Source organism: Gymnodraco acuticeps, unplaced genomic scaffold (assembly GCF_902827175.1).
Source record: "Gymnodraco acuticeps unplaced genomic scaffold, fGymAcu1.1, whole genome shotgun sequence".
Classification (NCBI taxonomy): domain Eukaryota; kingdom Metazoa; phylum Chordata; class Actinopteri; order Perciformes; family Bathydraconidae; genus Gymnodraco; species Gymnodraco acuticeps.
This window is the reverse complement of record NW_022990758.1, coordinates 62,438-84,669: the sequence shown is the minus strand read 5'-3', so window position 1 is coordinate 84,669 and position 22,232 is coordinate 62,438. Positions and strand designations below refer to the sequence as shown.

Here is a 22,232-nt window from a genome sequence, read left to right as displayed (position 1 = left end):
CCTATTTTGTATGGACATACATAGAGTTAGCGCTGTTGACAGGAAGTTGTTGTTGCTATGGAAACAACGTGACAGACAAAAGGAGCGGAGATTAACGGAGAAAATAAATATCTACATATAAAGACGGAGAAAGTAAAGGATAAAGTGTATGGTTAAGTGTTAGCACCCCCCGAAGAGGCACAAGCTCTTACGTTGATATTGGAGATTTCAATAAATTCAATAAAAAGAAAAAAAAAGAATATCCGAATAACAAAATTGAAAACCGAATAGTGGGCCAACGACTGAATATTCGTATATTCGGGTACAGCCCTAGTGTGTACCTGCCTCCATCTCTTACCTATGGTTGGAGCCAATCAGAACCATCTTGGTGCTCTTCTTTGTGTAAACTCCCAGACCCACCTGGGCCATCAGGTAGCAGAAATGAGCCGCATCGATCAGCCCCTTGGAAGCTGCAGCGAAACAACGCAGGGACCGACAGAATGTGAGGAAAAGTCTTTGTTGTGGTTCAGAATGAAAACAATACTAGTTTCATCTTTTAAATCACTTCGTAAAACTCATCTCTTATTTAAAAACTAATAATGCCACTACTCGGTTTTACTCTACATCCATGTTTTATTTGTAATCACTTTATATTATCCATTTGTGTTATTGTTGCTATTGTTGAAACGTTGTATATATTACAGCCCCTAATGGACCTGGACATTACATACATGTATCTCCCACACAGAGGAGTTTACTTTGAATCCATGTAAAGCACTTTGTAACTTTGTTTTGAAAAGTGCTGTATAATAAAGTTATTATTATTATTATTGTTATTATATAGTTGAATGCAGCCAGATTGAGTTTTGATGCATTCCTACCCAGAGTGTCTCCCATGGTGCTGATTGTGCGGGTATCTAGGTCCAGAGTGTGTGTGAGGTTAGACAGCACCATGGCCAGGTGGGGGCGCCAGTCGCCCCACTTCTCCTCTCCGCAGCACTGCATGAAAATAACACATATCTTCACTTGGAAGGCAATAGAGAAACACAGGGTCGCACACCCTGAAAACACACTTCTTGTGCCACTTCTGAGGAGTAATACAGAAGAATATGGAGGGGCTAAAAGGAGAGAAAAGCTCACAGTGGCTGAGGCCGGCATCCTCCCTGACATCAGCTGGTACACCGTCTGCAGGGGGTCGTTGATGGGCAGACTGTTGGCAAACCTACACAGAACAGGACACACACATATTAAATAAGACATATAACACACTGTGGGTGCAGCTATGAAGTCACAGCTTTTTAATGTAATTGCTGCTTTACCTTGTCATGACGCGTGCATGTGTCCTGTTGTCCATCTTGCTGGCCAACAGCAGGGCGTGGCCCCAGAGGCCCCCCTTCATAGCTGCTTCTAGTGCATCCTATTTCACAGACAAAGTGTAACTCATTTAAGACTTTACAAGATGCTAGTTATGTGACTTTAATTATGATGATAATAACAAATAATTATATTATAGAGCACTTTTTCAAACTAAACTAGAAAGTGCCTGACATGGTTAAACAGAAACAGGACTGCAATGACATCCAGCTAGAGAATTACAATAATACAAATACAATGCTAAAAAAAGTAAATAAAAGTATAATTAAAATGTTTTTTAACCTTGATTTTAGAAGTTATTTAATAAGTAATTAGCTCTATTTCTTCCTCTTCTTTGTTGATTTGCATTTTAAATCATATTTTTTTTTAAATCTTTTATCTTAATTTGTTTTGCTTTGTTTGGACTCTAACCATATAACTTCTTAAAATGCAAATAAATTAAATTACGTATTACGCATAAAATAAATATATACAAGTAATCAGTGAAATGTTAAGGTCTTCCTGTTAACCGGTGAAGACACACTCAGCAGGGCTGATGTGACCCTCTCCCAGAGTTTGGAGAGCAGAGCTGGGACTTGTTCTCTACCTTCTTGCGGCCAAACAGCAGCAGCTCTCTGAAGCGTTCAGTTTCCTTGCCCAGGTTTTCTGGGACGATCATGAAAGTGTCGGAGAGGAGAGACAGCGGCCCGGCGCCCAGCTCCTCCTCAGCTCGAGCCAGCGGCTCGTTGTTAAAATCTATCAGGTTGGCTTCATTAGGACTTTTCCCCGGGAGCCAGACGGAGCGGTGCTCCTTCAGCAGGAGGTCAGCGATGTCCGTGCCGACCACCGTCTACAGAAACAAGAGTGACAGTGGGAAAGGTGTTTTAGAAAAATATACACATTCTCACTTTGACATATTTCCACCTGAGTTCCCAGCCTCACCCCGTTCTGCCTGCAGAGCAGCATGATGAAGTCCCACAGCAGGCGGGCAGAGTCCCGGTCAAGGAGGTTGTTGTCCCGAGCGCACTCCAGAGCTTTGTTCTGAGAGAACTTGATCACATCCACCTTATGGGTCTCTTCCCTGGTGGAGGACATAAGATTAACCTTTATTGATCTCCGTAGGGAAATGCAGGTGCTCTAGCAGCAAAAGAACAAGAGAGGATCATAGGAAGGAAAAGATGAGAGTTCACACAAGGATAAGAATAATACAAAATAACAGGTTAGCAGTGCTTAGTGGCTACCGGCTTGGTAGTAGTAATAAAAACAACAAAAATAAAAGAAAACATATATTATTGATTTTTTACATATATACATATACAGTGGGGCAAAAAAGTATTTAGTCAGCCACCAATTGTGCAAGTTCTCCCACTTAAAAAGATGAGGCCTGTAATTTTCATCCTAGGTACACTTCAACTATGAGAGACAGAATGGGGGGAAAGAATCCAGGAAATCACATTGTAGGATCTTTAATGAATTAATTGGTCAATTCCTCGGTAAAATAAGTATTTGGTCACCTACAAACAAACAAGATTTCTGGCTCTCACAGACCTGTAACTTCTTCTTTAAGAGCCTCCTCTGTCCTCCACTTGTTAACTGTATTAATGGCACCTGTTTGAACTCGTTATCAGTATAAAAGACACCTGTCCACAATCTCAAACAGTCACACTCCAAACTCCACTATGGCCAAGACCAAAGAGCTGTCAAATTGTAGACCTGCACCAGGCTGGGAAGACTGAATCGGCAATAGGTAAGCAGTTTGGTGTGAAGAAATAAACTGTGGGAGCAATTATTAGAAAATGGAAGACATACAAGACCACTGATAATCTCCCTCGATCTGGGGCTCCACGCAAGATCTCACCCCGTGGGGTCAAAATGATCACAAGAACGGTGAGCAAAAATCCCAGAACCACACGGGGGGACCTAGTCAATGACCTGCAGAGAGCTGGTACCAAAGTAACAAAGGCTACCATCAGTAACACACTACGCCGCCAGGGACTCAAATCCTGTAGTGCCAGACGTGTCCCCCTGCTTAAGCCAGTACATGTCCAGGCCCGTCTGAAGTTTGCTAGAGAGCATTTAGATGATCCAGAAGAGGATTGGGAGAATGTCATATGGTCAGATGAAACCAAAATAGAACTTTTTGGTAAAAACTCAACTAGACGTGTTTGGAGGAGAAAGAATGCTGAGTTGCATCCAAAGAACACCACACCTACTGTGAAACATGGGGGTGGAAACATCATGCTTTGGGGCTGTTTTTCTGCAAAGGGACCAGGACGACTGATCCGTGTAAAGGAAAGAATGAATGGGGCCATGTATCGTGAGATTTTGAGTGACAACCTCCTTCCATAAGCAAGGGCATTGAAGATGAAACGTGGCTGGGTCTTTCAGCATGACAATGATCCCAAACACACCACCCGGGCAACGAAGGAGTGGCTTCGTAAGAAGCATTTCAAGGTCCTGGAGTGGCCCAGCCAGTCTCCAGATCTCAACCCCATAGAAAATCTTTGGAGGGAGTTGAAAGTCTGTGTTGCCCAGCGACAGCCCCAAAACATCACTGCTCTAGAGGAGATCTGCATGGAGGAATCGGCCAAAATACCAGCAACAGTGTGTGAAAACCTTGTGAAGACTTACAGAAAACGTTTGACCTCTGTCATTGCCAACAAAGGGTATATAACAAAGTATTCAGATGAACTTTTGTTATTGACCAAATACTTATTTTCCACCATAATTTGCAAATAAATTCTTTAAAAATCAGACAATGTGATTTTCTGGATTTTTTCTTCTCATTTTGTCTCTCATAGTTGAGGTATACCTAGGATGAAAATTACAAGCCTCTCTCGTCTTTTTAAGTGGGAGAACTTGCACAATTGGTGGCTGACTAAATACTTTTTTGCCCCACTGTATATATATGACTGCTTTCTGTAGGACACAATGGGCTTTGTGTGGAGAAATACAGAGACGTGAAAGAAGTAATAAAGTGTGAAAGGCTTTCTGTTTACAATAACAATAAAATACTTTTCCAGCCTTGTTCTTTAAAGCTCAATGACTCAAAGCTATTAGAGGTGTACAGAAAGGGCAGAATGCACTTACTTCACAAGAGGGCCAGGGAAAGCCCGCAGTTCTGCCTGTTCGGGGGTATCCTGCAGCATTGTCTGCAAATAGAGAAATGGATTAAAATGCTGCTTTATACAGCCTAAACATAGTGTAACTTTCAGAAGGAAAAACAGGATGCAACTGGAAAGGTTATATGTTCTAATTTATACCTGTAAGGTTGAGCAACATATCTAACAGATTCTACAGAGACTGAAGAAAATCATTAGTCTGTTTGTCTAACAGTCATGTTTACACCTTTACATGTTTCAATCCCTTACCGCTGCTTCATTCATTACAAACAGTGGACCAAATCTTCCCACAGTAAGGTGCTGAAGTATTATCAGTTAAATGTACCTCCAGGTTATGGATATCAACGAGAGCAGGCTGGCCAGCTGAGGGCAGGTTGGGCAGAACTTGGACCAGATGACCACCGGGGCCAAAGCGGGCACAGCGGTGGGGCATGCTGAACTTCTCTGGGGTTGCAGGACGAGGAGGAGCTATAGAGGAAACATCACTCAGAGTAAAGGCCCTGACACACCTACCCAATTTTGTGAAAATGGCCGAGTGAAAATGGAACCCAGATGCTATTTGTTGTTTGTTTATATCACGCAGCCTGTTCTTCTTCTCTCGGTGTATAGTCTGTCTTCCGGCTGTTGCCTCTTTTGAATGACGAATACACACTACCGCTGCCTGCTGGTAAGGTCAGTTATTGCCACTCGTCAACTGAAGTCTTTGCGGTGTGTTCGTACGCGGGCGGCGTACGCGGGCGGCGTAGGCGGGCGGCGCAGGCGACGTAGCGGACGTAAAAGTCGGATGCCTTCGGTACGCGTTCTTTGGTCTCAGGTTGGTGTGTAGCGGCCTTCAGACCTCCCGCGGCCGATTTAACATGTTGAATCGGCCGCGGGAGGTGTGAAAATGTGCCGTAAAGCAACGACGGTGCGGGACACACCAACCTGAGTAGGGCGCCGCGAATGCCCGACTGCCTCCGACAGCCCCTGACTCCCAAAACCGGGTAGGTGTGGCAGGGCCTTAAGAGGAGGTGGAATTTGAAGTCTATGAATGAACTCTAGTCAACTTTCTGTGCAAATGCCAGACTTCTGGTCGATTTAGGGACGTCACAGGGTTGAGGAATAGTGGCTAGGAGAATTCAAAAGGACTTAGGAAAAGACGACCAGGCTTCAAGAGAATCCGACTGCACTGAAACTATCAGATGTGTTTATGATGCTCCAGCGGATATTATTAATATGCGTCTGCTGTGACGCTACAGTTCTCTGTACAGAGGACTACTACAGCGCACATAGATACTTTGTACCGAGCGTTCTTATGGTGTTGTTCTATGTGGGCTTTATGAACGTAGACAGCAGTGAATCATATATTCTTTATTACCAAGATTGGAACTGAAATAAAAAAGTAAAGTGAAACTTATTGTTGTCCCCCTCCCCCTACGGTCCACACGTATTAATCCACATGAATCCTAATACGTATGACACACACTGTGAAAAGTTGACTTTATTTAATCCTTTTACAGTAAAAAAAAATCCGTTAATATTTCTCCTTTTGATTATTATAGTGTTGACCGGTCAAAACAAAGCACTTTGGCAAGCTATGGTCTAAGTCAGTGGTTCCCAAACAGTGTGCCGCTGCACACTGGTGTGCCGTGAGGCAAGTCCGGGTGTGCCGTGGGATTTTGTGACAACAGGGTTTCCCACACATAGACTATACTTGGGCGGGCCGCCCAGGTATATTAACGGCCGTCCAAGTATATTTCGCGACCCATTTAGTTTTTTTTTTTTTTTTTTATACATTTTTTTTTTTAATATATTTTTTTTTTATTCGTCCGTGACCACGACGCCATCTGCGATCGATTAACTTGTAGACAATGATCCCTCGCTCCCTTGCTCTGATCTCGCCTCCTTCTGGCCTGTTAAGTGGCCTGCCTCACACAGGGTGACTGGCTGTCCACATGATGTGGCCTGCCGACATGGCCACTGTCATACAGATCATAAATCAAAGCCCTTGATTGGTCTCTGTGTGTCATTCAAGCTCGGGATAACCTCAGCTCAGGTGAGGTAAAGGACTCTGAGTGTTTAGATAGTTAACTTAGTCTAAGTTCTCAGTGGGTCTCAAACGGTGTGGTCACCATTTATGTAAACACATATTTCCATTTGAGAGGGTAGTGATTGGTCTAATGGATAGTGAGGTGGGCTGAAGATCGGAAGGCTGTGAGTTCAAATCCCGCCAGGAAAAATGCACCAGATTGATGCATTTAACTCCAAAATAAAAAATAAAATCTTACCGGGGGGGCATGCCCCTGGACCCCCCTAGAGGATTTGAGGTCGACCCCCACTAAAAATCACATGGATAGGTTCCTAAATACATTAATAAATACATTTATTTTTTAAATAGTAACCCATTTCCATATGTTCATGTGTGGGTAGTAGATTTAAACTATAGGGCTATCATTATGGACCCTGCCTGTACCTGTACCTGTTCGCTCTGCCATCGCGTGAAGGGTCTGCTAACAAGCGACCAACAGAAAGGTTAATGTTGTTGCACGTCACCTCAACCCCCCCCGCTACCACCACCCCCCAAAGTATATTTCAGATCTGTGGGAAACACTGGCAGTTAATGGACCAGCACCAGAGGCATTCCCATACACACAGGCGTTGGAGCTGTTCTTCATGAAATCCCAGAAGGATGAAGTGCTCTGACAAACAGTGCCATCTTTGTGCAAAATGATTATACCCCCCCCCCCCCCTTCCTTGCCACCACCCGCCCAAGTATATTTCATATCTGTGCGAAACACTGGACAACCATACTTTATTATTGCAATATACAACTACACAAAAATAATTCTTTTTTTATTTACTATATCAGTACTTTGTAGGTTTATATGTACGTAATCTGCGCGTGCGACTTGCGCGTCCACATCTCCACGTGCAGTGCTGCATAAACATGGCTGAGTCAGCGATAACTTTCCAGGGGTGGAGGTATGCCCATTACTTTGAGTTCGTCCGAAGAATAGACAGGAATGTGACGGTGAGGTGCAAACTGTGTCCAGGGCAGAAGCTGTTATCCACTGCTGTAAACACCACGTGGTCAAACCTCAACAAACACCTGCAAAGAACACATGCTTTTTTGTTTATATCATGCAGTCTGTTCTTCTTCTCTGTCTTCCGATTGTTGCCTGTTTTGAATGACAAATACACACTACCGCCGCCTGCTGGTAAGAAAAGTTATTGCCACTCACGCATGCGCAGTTCGTACGTGCTCGGCGAGTAAAGTAACGAGTTACTTTATGTAGATAGTAACAAAGTAGTGTAATATATTACTTCTTTTTTTTTTAAGTAATATGTAATATATTACATTTTTTTAGTAACGACCCCATCTCTGGAGTTGGCGTTCTCTACTCTGGTTTACATGAAGAACAACAGGAGGTCACGGCTCTCTGTTGAGCAGGACTTGCGAGTGGCCCTCTCCTCAGTGCCACCAAGGATTAAAAAAATCTGTGCGCCCCGACAGGAACATGTATCTCACTAATTTGTAAGTCGGCAAAAATATTTACAATAGCACATGTTTCAATGCTGAAATGTTACATTTATAATTTGTAGTTCAGGACCATGCAATGCAGCTTCCTTGCATTGACAGTTCTCTGTGCTGAATGTCTGCTGAGTTTCCTTTGCCTCATTTTTAATGTTGTGACCTGTCTGGTTTACATGAGTGTGTTGCTGCTTTGATGAAGCCTAATTTGATAACGTTTCAAATTAATTTCTGAAATATTTCGTTAATAAATATTTCACGAGTAATATAGTTGTCTTTGTCACATTTTATTTGGCATTAGTAAATAATTATGCACATTTACAGATATTGTACATGATATGAGTGATAACACGTGTTATAAGGGCTATTTTGCACAATAGGTGTGCCTTGAGATTTTTACTTGTCCTTTGGTGTGCCTTGGGCACAAACAGTTTGGGAACCACTGGTCTAAGTTGTTAAATGTTGGACAAGCACAGTGACATGATCCGCATTTCTCGGTCACGATCGGTTGTTTCCGTTAGCGGCCGAATGTTGTGTCACGGTTAATGTTGCTGCCGCAAGGCATTGTGGGGCTAAACTGACAAATCAAACCCAACCTTAGAACGGTGTACTCACGTTGCTCGGGGGCGGTCCAGGTGCTGTCTGCGTTGTACTCGGAGGGGTACAGGTACTGGCTGTAGTTCTGTGTAGCATCGGCGTGGTTCTGGTACTGTGCGTAGGAGTAGTCCACAGCCAGAGTGGAAGAGGTGGTGTCATAGACGGCTGACACCAGGTCAGGCTGGCTTCTGTACACCTGGCTCTGCAGGGGGGGGGGGACAAATGGAGGTAATTATCGGAATTGCAAGATAAGAAATTCAAAATAAAGCGAACTTAAAAAACAGGAATACTTTTAAAACTCATTTCAAAAGAGCAGAGTTGGCCATTTCTTTAGTTTGATACCAAGACATTTTGGTTTCAGAAAGAGGTGCAAGGCCAGTTTTTTATCCTATGCTTGAGATAATCACTTGGACAATGCTAAGAACTGTATGCAATAGTGTCGAGTAAATAGTGCAGCTGGTCCTGATATTACATTTGGATCAATAAGGTATATCTTATCTTAGCTAACTTCCTTACAAATAAAGGCTTAAATTGTCAAGAAACTGTTGAATGAAGCAGCTGAGAGCCAAAAAGGATCATTAGACTCCCTGAAAGCGGATCTGACAGTACATAACATATGCATTCAGAAGAATATGTGCTGTTTTACCGGCTGTGATCGTGAGCTGAAGCTGCTCCTCCGGCTGGTGTTGCTGTGGGCGCTGTGCACGCTGTGGGCCGACTGCTCACTGTGGACACTGCGGCGGTCAAAGTCATCCACGAACGCTTCTCCACGGCGACGGTAATCATCATCAAAACTGGCATCATAACCGGGGTAGTACCGCCACTGATCATCGAAGCCCTCTTTCCTGTGAGAGGAGATACAGAACTACAGTTGAATCAAGCAATTTGCAAAAAAACTACATAATACATGTAACAAAAGGTTAACCATTTTTAAACGTTTTAAATACATTTTTCCATCATTTCCATATAAATTGATGAAACGTTACACCACAACACAACATGTAATAATGTAATTTATATGTACACAATGTGTTTTCTGTGCATACCTGGCAGGATACGCTTGTTGCTGCTGATTATAGTAGTTTTCTCTGCCTCTGCAGCTTTCATCATAATTAGCCCAGGCCTGATCATAGTATGCTCTGTATCGCGGGTCATACGCTCCATAGTTGTATGCTACAAACAGAAAATATCCATTATTTTAGAACAAATTATGCATCATTATGTTTACCATCCAATACTTTTAACCTGAGCTCTTACCTCCATAATCATAGTGCTTGGCGTAATCTGCATAATATTCATTGTAGGCACTTTGGTTTGCTCTGTTGGGATCTTCAGGATAGCCTTGCCTGCGGGAGAAAGCAGGAAATAGGTGATATTTACAGGTAAGATACAAAAAAAACCAGCTAAAACATACTTATCAGGGATTTTTTTAAATGTACGTGTAACATATACCCATCAAGGGAACCTTATTTAGTTAGCAATATATTCTCTTTTTAAGTAAGACACTTAAAAACTGCTTTTAAAAGTGGGTATAAATTGTGACTTTAAGTATTGAAAGTGTCAATGAAAAACAAATAAGAAAAAGCAGCACATTTGGGAAGCTGGAACAATTAAAATAAGTTTTAATCAAGATAGTTTTCATCCAATTTTTTATCGACTAATGGATAACTCATTCCAACTGCCCTTTACACTACTGTAAGTAGTGCAATATTTCCATCTAAAATGTAAGGAAGTAGAAAAATAAAGGGTCATAAAATGGAAATACTTAACTACCTACAAGTATGTCTAATTTGTAATTAAATAAAGTACTTGAGTTAATGTTCCATCACTGAGCCAGCGTATCACAGACCTGGAGGAGGAGCGGTCAGAGTACTGGCTGGCTCTGGAGCTGGGTCTCTCCGGCTGAGGCTCTCTGTACTGAAGGTTTGGATCCCGATAAGCTGCCGTCTGTCCTTCATATCTGCCGTACCACGGATCAGCTCTGCCCCTGTACGAACCATCCTGAGAGATAAAACACTTTAGGTCACATTTCTTTCATTTGATGGCTGCAGTTGGTCATGCATGATCTTCTTCTGCATTTAAAAACTAAAAGGACTTTTCACATACTGGATAATATTGCTGTGCTCTAGGATCCCCGGGTGGTGGAGGAGGCGGGTACTGGCCAGGAGGCTGAGGCGGGTACTGGCCAGGAGGCTGAGGCGGGTACTGGCCAGGAGACTGAGGCGGGTACTGGCCAGGAGGCTGAGGCGGGTACTGGCCAGGAGGCTGAGGCGGGTACTGGCCAGGAGGATAAGCTGCTCTGCCGTCCGGGTATTCTCCATAATTACCATAATAGCCACCATACATCTGCCCTGGCCCTGGAGGAGGAGGGGGCCCATAGCCCTGCTGGCTGCCTGCAGAGGAGGGTGGTCGAGGGGGCTCACCAGGAGCAGGCTGGGGAGCTCCTGGAGGTGCAGGTCCTGGAGGTCCTGGAGGGTATGCATCCCCTGCAGCAGGTGCCGGAGGTGGGTACTGGTCACGGGAGGGGGGTGCTGCACTCACAGGAACCGGAGCAGCATAATGTGGTCCCGGCGGTGCAGCCTGAGACGTTTGAGGAGCTTCAGCTGGAGGAGGCTGGATGTTTGCAGCTGCTTGAGGGGGGGCCGGTGGTACCTGTGGGGTAGAAGAAGAAGAGGCAGGGGTCTGGACAGGGATATTCCCCATCGCTCTTCCCCCCTGCTGAGCGTCTTTGGTGACCTGTAGGTAAAATCCATTACTGGACTGTGGAGACTCATGCTGAGAGGCTGGGATGTGAGCTTGTGATTGGTGCATAGAAAAATCAAGCAGTTCGTAATTTGAAGGCTGATTATGATTAGAGACAGGAGCGGCTGCGAGAGAAGCTTGTGGATTAACTTGGAGAGCAGAAAGGCCCTCTCCAACAAATGATTGGCCCCTTGAGAGAGGAGGGCGGGCAGGCTGAGACTGAGGCAGGTCTGACATCGCCGAGTCCGCATAGTCTCGGGTCAGATTGAGCGGGCCGTGATTAGAAGCTGAAGGATTGAAGCTTAAAGGTCCAGGTGTGAACAATTTATTCTGATCAGAGGTTACAGGAGGTGGTTGGGAGGTACTGGCACCCTGTCCCTGTGGGAGTGGCCTCACAGGGGGGGTGGTCTCCTTAAGGCTTGGTGCTTGAGCAGCAGTACTGGGGGGAATCATGCTGTAATTGGACACAGGCGGGGCAATCAAAACCGGCTGCTGGATCGAGTCGGCAACAAGGAGAGAAGCATATCCCAGGTTGCCATGGAGGTCAGCCGGTTCCGCCGCACTCACCTGTGGGGGGTTCTCAAGGTTTTCTGAGTGCTGCTGTGCTTGGGTTCTCTGTGGGGGCTGCAGGTCCAGAGGGCCGTCCTCTGGAGGTTGGATCACGTCCACACTGGGCTCTCGTAAAGGGGCGAGAACTGTCGGGGCAGCGGGGGCTAGGAGGATGTTAGCGCCCAAGCTAGCAGGATCATGCGGGGCCCACAGAGTGGTGGCCGGGCTCTCACAGGGCCGACTGGCGCCAAAAGCCCGGGATGAAGGTCGAGAGTGAGGAAGGAGCACTGGGTGAGGCAGATGAGGAACACCACCTCCAGGCCCAGCAGGCAAAGGATGTCCTTGGCCATAAATATTTTCCATATTATCTGGCGGCTGCTCTAGGTTTCCAGGCGGAGCTTCTGCACGACCTTCCGCTACCACGTTAGCCCTGTCAACTTCAGCAGGGCGCACCCCTACTCCATGAGAGCGCACAGGTTCAAAGGAGCTATTAGCGCTGGCCTGGAAGATGCCGGTTGGTTTGGGCGGGCTGGGTGTGGGGGCCCACATCTGCTCCTGGGGGCTCGGAGGTGCACCCATAGCTCCAGCTGGGGAAGTATCAATCTGCTCAAAGTAGCCCCCAGTGGCAGCAGGCAGGTTAGCGTCCTCAGTGAGACGTGGACTCTCCTGCTGAATAAAGGTTCCCACGACTCCCTGGTGCCGCCGGGTGCCGCTTCCACTGCCATGGCTCATATTGCTGTAGTTGGAGGACACACTGGCAGATCTAATTGGACGTGGAATCGAACCTGGAGTCTCCAGGTTTGGCCCAGTTTCATACTGGTCTACTCCCTGGGCTGCAGCAGTAGCAACAGGCGGGCTGCCATGCATTTCACTGGGTAATACTTCCTGGTTCGGGACACACTCCAAATTCTCCATGTGGTCGTTCTGCGGATCAGGGGGCTCCTGGGTGCTGGGCTGTGGTGGGTGGCAGCCTTCATTCATGTATGGTAGGTGTGAGTGATCCTGCAGAGGAGCATCTGATTGGCTGGGGTGGCTGTGATGCTGCAGGGATCCAGGAATACCGTTCACAGCTTTATTTCTATCTCCAGCCAGTGTTTCTTCATTTTCCACATCGCTGTCTTTGAAGAACATTGAGAGGGAACCAGACTCCTGCGAGTATGGGACTGGAGCAGAACCAGCCCCAGTGTTGGACGCATGAGACTCGGGCCGGGGCTGAGGGTGGGCCAGGCCGGTCCCCATTTGGTGGTAGCCTGAGTCTTGCGGAGGCATGTTGAACCACGAGTCCTGGGGGGCGGAGCTCTGACTGAAGTAGCTCTGAGTTTGGAAGTGAGAGTTATGCTGCTGCGGTGCATTTGGGTCGGGCCATTGAGAGCTGGGGGCGTTTACGGGGTTCTGGGGAGGAAACTGAGCTTGAGACTGGGGATGCGCAGGTTGTGTTGGAGGGGTGGGGGCGTTGTGATGAGGTGATGGGCTCAGGGAGGAAAACATCTGGGTCTGCGGAGGTAAATTAAAAGGCTGTGGCGGTGGGTCGCTAGTAGGCTTGAAATAGTTCTGCACTGACGGAGGGCGACTACCGTGATCAGGGGACCACTGGGAATACGAGGAGGTGGGAGGCACCGGCTGGAAGGGAATGGGCTGAGAAGGGGGCCGCCCTTGATACTCCTGGTTAAAAGGTGTCTGACTCTGTGCTGGGGCTGCAGCTGCATGTGGGGGCTCCAGGGCCATAGATGGTGTCTGATCCGTAGAATTAAAATAGCCCTGTTCATTGTGTGAGGATGCATATCCTGCCGGGCCGGGTGCTGAGTAAACACCGGGGGCCGCTGCACTGTGAGGGTTGAACAGAGTCACCCCTGGTAGAGAGGACGGTAGGGGACCAGGGGGCGTGGCTGACCCACCCTCCGGAGTCTGCAGTTGAGGAGGAAGCCCTGAGCTGGCTTGCGAGTACATGGAGTTTGGAGGGGCTTGCATTGGTGGAGGGTTGCTGTTGGGAATTGTTGGGAGACCACCAGCAGCCATAGGGGGAGGAGCTCTAACAAAAGCAAAAGGGTTTGTCATTGGTTGAGTAGTGGGTGCCATTGGGGCAGTAGCTGCTGCTGCCGAGTGCTTGAGAGGCCTGGTCCTGCGGAACATATTGGGCCCAGAAGGAGGAGGAGGGCCGCCAGAGGCTCCTGGAGGTCCAGTCCAAGGAGGGGGCTGCATGGCTGCAGAGATAAAGGGTCCGAGGACCAGGTCACTCTCGAAGATGTAACTGAAGAGACTGAAGTCAGGCGACACTGGGGAAAGAAAAGCCAAGAGGAAGTGGTAAACAAAATGCCTCTGATGGACTGCCACTCCTTTATTTGTGGAGTGGGCTATGATCTTATTTAAACAGCGATGCAACGTGGCAATTCCTTCATCACCTCCAGGAGAAATGATACAGTACTATGTTCAGTTAAACACAATTGACTTATTGTAATGAATTGAATGCCAGCTCTCACACACACACGCACAATTAGAAGGAAACTGGGTGATATTAAAGAGATTATGTCACTGAACAATCTTGATTTAAAAAAGCACCTGCTTTAGGATCACAAACAACTCAAAGGGTAATTTTGAATCTGGTGGCTTCTAAAAAATTATAACAAGTCAAATGCCATCATGCCCTCATAGTAAATGTGTTTTATTGGGGATTGCAAAGGATGAGAAAATGTTGCTAATCTGATAAAATAAACGGATTTGGATTGAAGTTATTAAACAGGAACTTGCTGATTGGTTAACAAATACAATGTGTCAAATAAATCCTGCTGACAAGTTACAATTTGTACATATGAAATGCTTGTTGGTAATTGTTGGTAACGTTAGTTAGATGTTAACAGACATGCCACAAAAACATGACTTTTGTTAAACCTGGAGTAAATCCACCAGCTACCCTGCAGTATACAAAGTCATTCAAACTAGCTGCTCCTTTACCAGCTTTGAGAACACTTTCATGATCAATCATTATAAAACATATATATATATTATTCTGAGATGGACCAATCTGCACAATCACTATTTGTACTATATTTTGATGCTAATACTGTTCTACTTTACTTGAGTAACATTTTGAATGCAGGACCTTTTCTTGTAACAGAGTATCCCTACACTCTGGTACATGTTATTTTATTCAAGAACAAGATCTGAGTACTTTATCCACCTCTGGCTGATGATAAACTATATTTCTCAGATACATACTGTTTGCATCTGTCAGTGGGAAGTTCGGGGGGGGCTAGTTTGGACTGACATGCACCCCTTCACTTGTTAGTCTGGAAGATAACCAGGAGAAATAGCTAGTAGGGTAGTGTTGTTGATAGGAGGAGCTCTACGGACATGATCCCGGATCTATTAAGTGCTCAGGGTTATAAATCCACCAAAATCTGTTGCAAGCTAACGTTAGCTACACCGACAGTCAACATGAAACCAAACAAAGTTAGCTATCGAGATACATACTGTCAACTCCTGATCATGATCCAAACTTGTTGATACGGCAACTAGTTGGTACGTTATGCTCTGACACGAAATTAAATTACACATTAAGCTGCTGACGAGGAAAGCTCCAGAATAGCTAAACAGCTAACGGTAAGGCTACATTTCTCTACATGTCCTCAAACGCCGATCCCAGCACAACATTGCTATATAAAGTCACATGTAACCTACAAACTGTTCAAAAACGACAACATTAACATTTTGTACATGTGTAACAGTGATCGGGTCATGAACAGAGCAGTTTGAGGTTACTGGCCACTGATCCAGCGTCATTTAACAGGTTCACTGCCTGGTCAGTTAGCCTTAGCATCTGTGCTTAGTTAGCATAGCTTGCTAACTAGCCTATGCTAACAACAGGAGTAACAGTTCAAATCCTGTTATAAACTCGCGATTAAAACAATCAGAGTAGAGCATTATTAACGATGGTACATATTTACTCAAACCCAATATCAGAAATGTGTAAAAGATGTAAATAAATTCTTACAAATGTGCAGGACAGTGAGTCTGACACACCGCCACCATCTTCAATGAACACATCCTACTAGGCTACGTGTACAAGCCGCGTCAGAGGCCAAACAAGGGGGACGTCACCACGGGGCGGGGCTTGTTAAAGGTGAGTTCTGTGAATTGACCTGATCCATTTCTGTGCGTCAAATAATTGATGTTGTTATAATTAGGACTTTGGTGTGGGCTTTAGATTTAGTTATGGTTTTTTGGATAGATGTTAACGTTTCTACCATTGTGAAGGTTGTCTCGCAAACCTATATTTGCTTTATTATTCAACAGGTACATTAACACACACATTTGGCTTGCCTTGGTGGCATGTGTTGTTGCTGTGGCTCAGTGGATAGAATTCTAGACTTCGAATCAGGGGGTGGCAAGTTCAAACCGTCAGCATGTCGTTGTATGGGCAAACACTTCACCCCAAATGCTCCTGTGAGGATTGTCCACAGTATTGAATGTACGTAAGTCGCTTTGGACAAAAGCGTCTAACAAATGACATGTAATGTAAAAATGTCATGACATTTCTACTGTAGTTTAATATTGTTGTCCTCCTTTTAACAAACTGCATTGGGATCAAGTTTGCTAATTCATTTGAAATGTGTAAACCCTCTCTTAGGGCACAAGCATTTACTTGAATTAAACCCAATGCACTTTAAAGTTCTAGTCTCGATTTGTCTTTCGCATCTTATTGCTGTTTAGTTGTATCTGCCTTTGGGTTCTATTCTAAAATCTTGAAGAAAGAAAACACAGCATTGTACATTAGAAGGTCAAGATGTACAGTGGAGGAAATCATTATTTGATCCCTTGCCGATTTGCCGATCAATTCAAAGTGCTTTACAAAAAATTAAAGACATTAAAAAAATGGCATTTAAAATCAGTCATTAAAAAGATAAGATAATAAAATAAACATTAAAAGAAAAAAATACATGGATAAAAGTTACAGTGCAGTTTAAGATATGAATATAATTGAATTTGCATTTAACTGAGGGAAGTAAGTATTTGATCCCCTTGCAACTAACAATAATTCTGGCTCCCTCAGACCGGTACATACGTCCATTTCCTTTTGGAAAGTATTCCTAACATCAACTTGTTACCTGTATAAAAGACACCTGTCCACAGAATCAACCAATCAGATTCCAACCTCTCCACCATGGGCCAGACTAAAGAGCTGTCTAAGGACCTCAGGGACCAGACTGTAGACCTCCACCAGGCTGGGACTGGCTACAAGACCATCAGAGAGCAGCTCGGTGAGGAGGAGACAACTGTTGGTGCCATTATTCAGGAATGGAAGAAAGACAAAATGAGCATCAGCCGCCCTCGGTCGGGGGCTCCACACAAGATCTGGCCCCGTGGGGTATTGATGATCAGGAGAAAGGTGAGGGGTCAGCCAGAACTACACAGGAGGAACTTGTTAATGATCTCAAGGCAGCTGGGAGCACAGGCACCAAGAAAACTGTTGGTATCACACTACACCATAATGGATCAAACCCTGCAGCGGCTGAAGCCCCCCTCCCCCCCCCCCCCCCCCCCCCCCCTGCTCAAGAGGAACATGAAAGGCCGTCTGAAGTTTGACAACGAACCTCTGAAGGATTCAGAGAAGACTTGGGAGGAGAAGATGTGGTCAGATGAGACCAACATCGAGATCTTTGGCGTCAACTGGACACGCCGTGTTTGGAGGAAGAGAGATGCTGACTATAACCCCAGAACACCATCCCCCCGTCAGCATGGAGGTGGAAACATTCTGCTTTGGGGAGCTGAAGCTTCCAGAGGCCAAGCATCAGCCTCAACACCTGAAGGATGTGGAGAGGATATTCAGAGAGGAGTGGACCAACATCCTTCCTGAGATGTGCACAGACCTGGAGACCAGCTACAAGAAGCGTCTGACCTCTGTCCACCAAGATCTAACACATATTCTGCAAGGGATCAAATACTTATTTCCCTCAGTTAAATGCAAATCCATGTTTTATCTTTTATATAATATCCATTTCTGGATTCTCTTTTTGATATTCTCTCTCTCATTAGTAAAAATAAACCTACCATTAAAATGATAAACTGTTAATGTCTTTGTAAGTGGGCAAACTAACAAAATCTGCAGGGAATCAAATACTTATTTCCTCCACTGTATATATATCAATTTTTAGAATACAGTTTGCTTTTTCATGAAATGTATTTTAGTCCCATAAGTCAAATATATGAACCAGTAGCATTCTAAGAATCATTGTGGACACAGCGTTTGACCACCAGACGGCGCTCTGATGTAATCTACCATTATTCATTCAAATCTCACTGAGGGTGAGCCATGTTACTAACATGGTGGGAGCAAAAGTAGTTTTATTAAATGTTTACTTTGAAAATATAGGGTTATTTAGAGAGTCTGAAAAAAACCAAAAAAAGTGGAGACAGATAAGATAGCCCACAAGTACCATTATTTGTTATGCAATTAGACAATTAATGTCATCTAGCAGTGTATTCAAATGCTATCCGGCCCCCTTTTAATAACAAAAATGCAATGTATTTGCTATTTTAAAATAAAAACAAATTGTCTTATAAAGCTGATAAAGATTAAAGCAACAGATTATTTGCAAAAATATCATAAATGCATGCATTTTTCTTAAATGTTTGATCATATATTAAGGCATAGTTACATTTAGAGGTGTTTAGGGTCTGTGATTGATACTGACATTTTATAATATTTAATTCTGCATATATATGCATGTCAAAATGAATCATTCTTGAAGTATTAATCCGACAACTATAGTGAAAAATAGTTTAATTTATGAATGTTAGTTATAGTTATACATTAACATGAGAATTCTAAAAGTCTCACTTTAAAAACAGTTTCACATGTATTGGAAAAGTCCCAGTGAGAAACCACACGCTCTTCGCGCAGCTTTCAAACACCAACCACACATACAGATTCATGTCATGTTCACACACCTCTTTTTCTTACACTTTTGCTCAGACTTGTTCACCGAAACCTGCCCCCCCCCCCACCACAATGAGTCTGCAGGTCCCGGGCAGGTCGGGACAGACCCTCAGGATCACACCTAAACCCCTCGCCTCCGTAGAGAGTGTGTTGAGAAATCCTCAAATCTCTGCTGATTATGTAACAACTTTGTGTTTGTCAGAAAATGATACACATGAATAAATCCTACCGGTGTAATGCATTACAGTGACTGTTCTTGGTGGAAGAGAGAAAAAGCACAAACAGATTTAGGCTCTGTTCCTAATTCACCCCACTTGCTTGAAGTTAATACATGCAATACATACATACAATGCACTCTCCTTTGAAACTTTGGTTTTGCACTTTGTAAGTAGGTTTGGACAAAAGCTTCAGCCCAATGAAATGTAATGTAATCGGAGTGATCTGCTGACCATGCAGTGTCTGTAGCAGCAGTTTGATGTCATACATGTTCCTTCTTTTAGTTTAGACTTCATTCTGAACTAGCTGTAGTTTTCTAAAATACTTTAAAGTGAAATTACAGAATTTAAAACAATATGTTTAACTTGTGTTTTATTTTTGAATGCTTTAATTTATTTATTGTGACATAAAATATATTTTACATAATTATAACATAGGGTCAGAGTTATACACAATATATTTAAATTAAAATGGTTTATTTATGTATATTTTAATGGCTCTACTCCTTTCCGTTGGCTGCTGTACAGACGGCACATACACAACAACACACAGCTGGATTCATATGAAGTATGTAATCATACCAAAATCATAACTGTAAGCAAATACTGCACATTATTGGACACTTAAATACCCTACCCTAGTATGTTTTAAGCATCTTTTAAATGTTTAAATAGCAAATAAAATACAGTATGATAAAAGCAAATCTGATCTATTTTCTTCTATCTGTTATTAGACATTTTACTTTTAAGTCTTGTGTTTTTATACATGTCTTTAGTTGATCTCTTTTAATGCACATTAAAACATTCTTGCTTTAACCTCTTAAACACATTTTTCTTGTTTTTATTCATTTTTTATTTTGAAATGTTTCATTCAATAATGAAGCACCTGTCACACACACACACACACACACACACACACACACACACACACACACACCACACACACACACACACACACACACACACACACACACACACACTCTGCACCCCCAGCTGCAGACACACCCAACTGCAGACACACCCCCAGCTGCAGACACACACACCCTCTGCACCCCCAGCTGCAGACACACACACCCTCTGCACCCCCAGCTGCAGACACCCCCCAGCTGCAGACACACACATCCTCTGCACCCCCAGCTGCAGACACACACCCAGCTACAGACACACACCCAGCTGCAGACACACACACCCTCTGCACCCCCAGCTGCAGACACACACACCCTCTGCACCCCCAGCTGCAGACACACACAGGAAGCACAGAGCTCCCTGCTGCTCTTTCATTGTTCATCTTCTGTTTCGTTGTGCAGCAGGTTGTTTCCTCTGTCACTGCAACACTCTCCCCGGCCAATCAGAGGTACAGTATCTATGGCCTTTATCACTTCCAACAAACATGCTTACCATAGTGCTTCACATCAAAATGAAACAATAAATACAAATGTTGCAAGACTGAAAACAATATAACAGAAAAAAACATTATTTAAAAAAGAATACAATTATGAATAAAATACATGTAAAAATACATGTATATAAAATAAAAGGAACCAAACAAACAGGGATAACATTTTTTAAATGATACAAGCTTAAAAAAGCTGCAACAGAAATGACAAAAAAAGAATTCCCTAACTCAATTTAATTACATTTATTTATATAATTGGACCTTTCAAACAAACATGCTTCCCAAAGTGCATCATATATAATTGAAGCAATAAATACATTGTTTGCAAGGCTGAATACTACAAAAGTATTACAAGTGTTAATAATCACATATTCAAAAAATGTAATATTGAATGTATTAAATAATGAAATGATAATGTACCAAAACACCAGGGATTTTAAATAAGAAATAACTCAAAAGATAAATAACAACAGGAAAAAGCAACCACAATAAAACAAAAAGTGAAACAAATAATATCAGCTTACATTTACAATTATTTATATTGTATATATTATATATTATTTAAAAAAAAGATTAGATGGATAGGACTTCAATTAGCTTTGAAACATATCTCGAGAGTTTATAATATCAAGACGCTGTTCCCTTAGTTTCGGGGCATGAAGCAGAATGGATTCTCACAGGCCTTTATGGAGAACATTAGAAAATCCTTGGAAAGAAAAGTAGTGGAGGAATTTAAACAAATCTAAAGTAACTCTCAAGTGAATGACGTCAGTTTTAGCTCTGTTTGCTAAAGTTGTGTTTATAGAAGAACCAGGAGAGTGGTTCATGTTTGGTTAACCATGTCTAAACTCTTGATAAGCCCCTGAACACCACCCTGTTAAGTCTCCTAACAACCCCCCAGTGAGCTCCTCCTGCAGACAGAGGCCTGTAATCAGCTCTCACTGTGGGCAGGTGTGATAACTGAGGTCCCATCCTCTTTGTGTTTCTCACTAAACACAGTGCTGGTTGATAGAGTGATAGAGCAGGTGTGTGTTATTCTGCAGGATGCACAGATGACCGTGACGGAGCGGAGCGTCTCCTATCAGAGAATCTCTCTCTTCATGACAAACCGTCCTCATGCTGCTGCCGTGTTGTTAGCACGGGTGCAGTCTTTTTAAAGAGAAGTCACAAGTTACTGAGCTGAAATAACTTGAAACATGTTGCTGCATATTCAATTTCACTTTAGCTATTTCTTCTTTTAAACTAGTGCTTTATTTTTACTTCAGCATTTCAAACATGCATTACATTTTGACCACATACTGTTAACCTATGCCCCTTTGGCTCCTTTGACTATTTTGCACATTCCGGCATAGAAGACACTCCTTAAAAGTGTCCAGCTCTTTTACTTTAATTAAGATAGTGGTACTTTATTCTTCATGGTACTCTGTCATATTCTACCCTTGTTCTTTTTTAAATTTCTATATTTCTTGTGCACAATCTTTGATTTGTGAAAGCTTTTCTAAATAGTTGTTTTGATATAAATGTGCTCTTATTTGACATTTGAATGCCTCTTACTTTGTTTATGTATACACAAATACATACAAAAGCTAATTCTTCGTATGTGAAAACATTCTTGGCAATTTACCATATTCAGATTTGTATTTTTATAACACTCTTTCCATTATTTTCTTCACAAAATCTCCAATTTTCTTTTCATTGATTTACGTTTCACTACTTTTGTATCCCAAATACACGCTCATTAAAGGTCCCATGTATGCTTTTCTGGTTATTACCCGTCCCCTTGTGTTATGAAGGTTTTTCTGCATGTAAACGGTCTGCAGAGTCACAAACCCTC

General features: G+C 43.5%; 1 protein-coding gene across 1 annotated transcript in view; it reads right to left on the bottom strand.

The window, feature by feature from the left end:
• Window positions 1-15,957, bottom strand: part of sec16a (SEC16 homolog A, endoplasmic reticulum export factor) — a 36,646-nt gene extending 20,689 nt beyond the window's left edge. The window contains 15 exon segments of the mRNA XM_034232280.1: window positions 338-449; window positions 861-978; window positions 1,120-1,201; window positions 1,299-1,396; window positions 1,940-2,182; window positions 2,275-2,413; window positions 4,423-4,484; window positions 4,780-4,922; window positions 8,581-8,764; window positions 9,209-9,407; window positions 9,609-9,735; window positions 9,820-9,908; window positions 10,412-10,563; window positions 10,669-14,126; window positions 15,842-15,957. Of these exon segments, the coding sequence (XP_034088171.1) occupies window positions 338-449; window positions 861-978; window positions 1,120-1,201; window positions 1,299-1,396; window positions 1,940-2,182; window positions 2,275-2,413; window positions 4,423-4,484; window positions 4,780-4,922; window positions 8,581-8,764; window positions 9,209-9,407; window positions 9,609-9,735; window positions 9,820-9,908; window positions 10,412-10,563; window positions 10,669-14,052 (5,132 nt within the window). The 5' untranslated portion in view covers window positions 14,053-14,126; window positions 15,842-15,957.
• Between the last annotated feature and the right edge of the window lie 6,275 nt (window positions 15,958-22,232).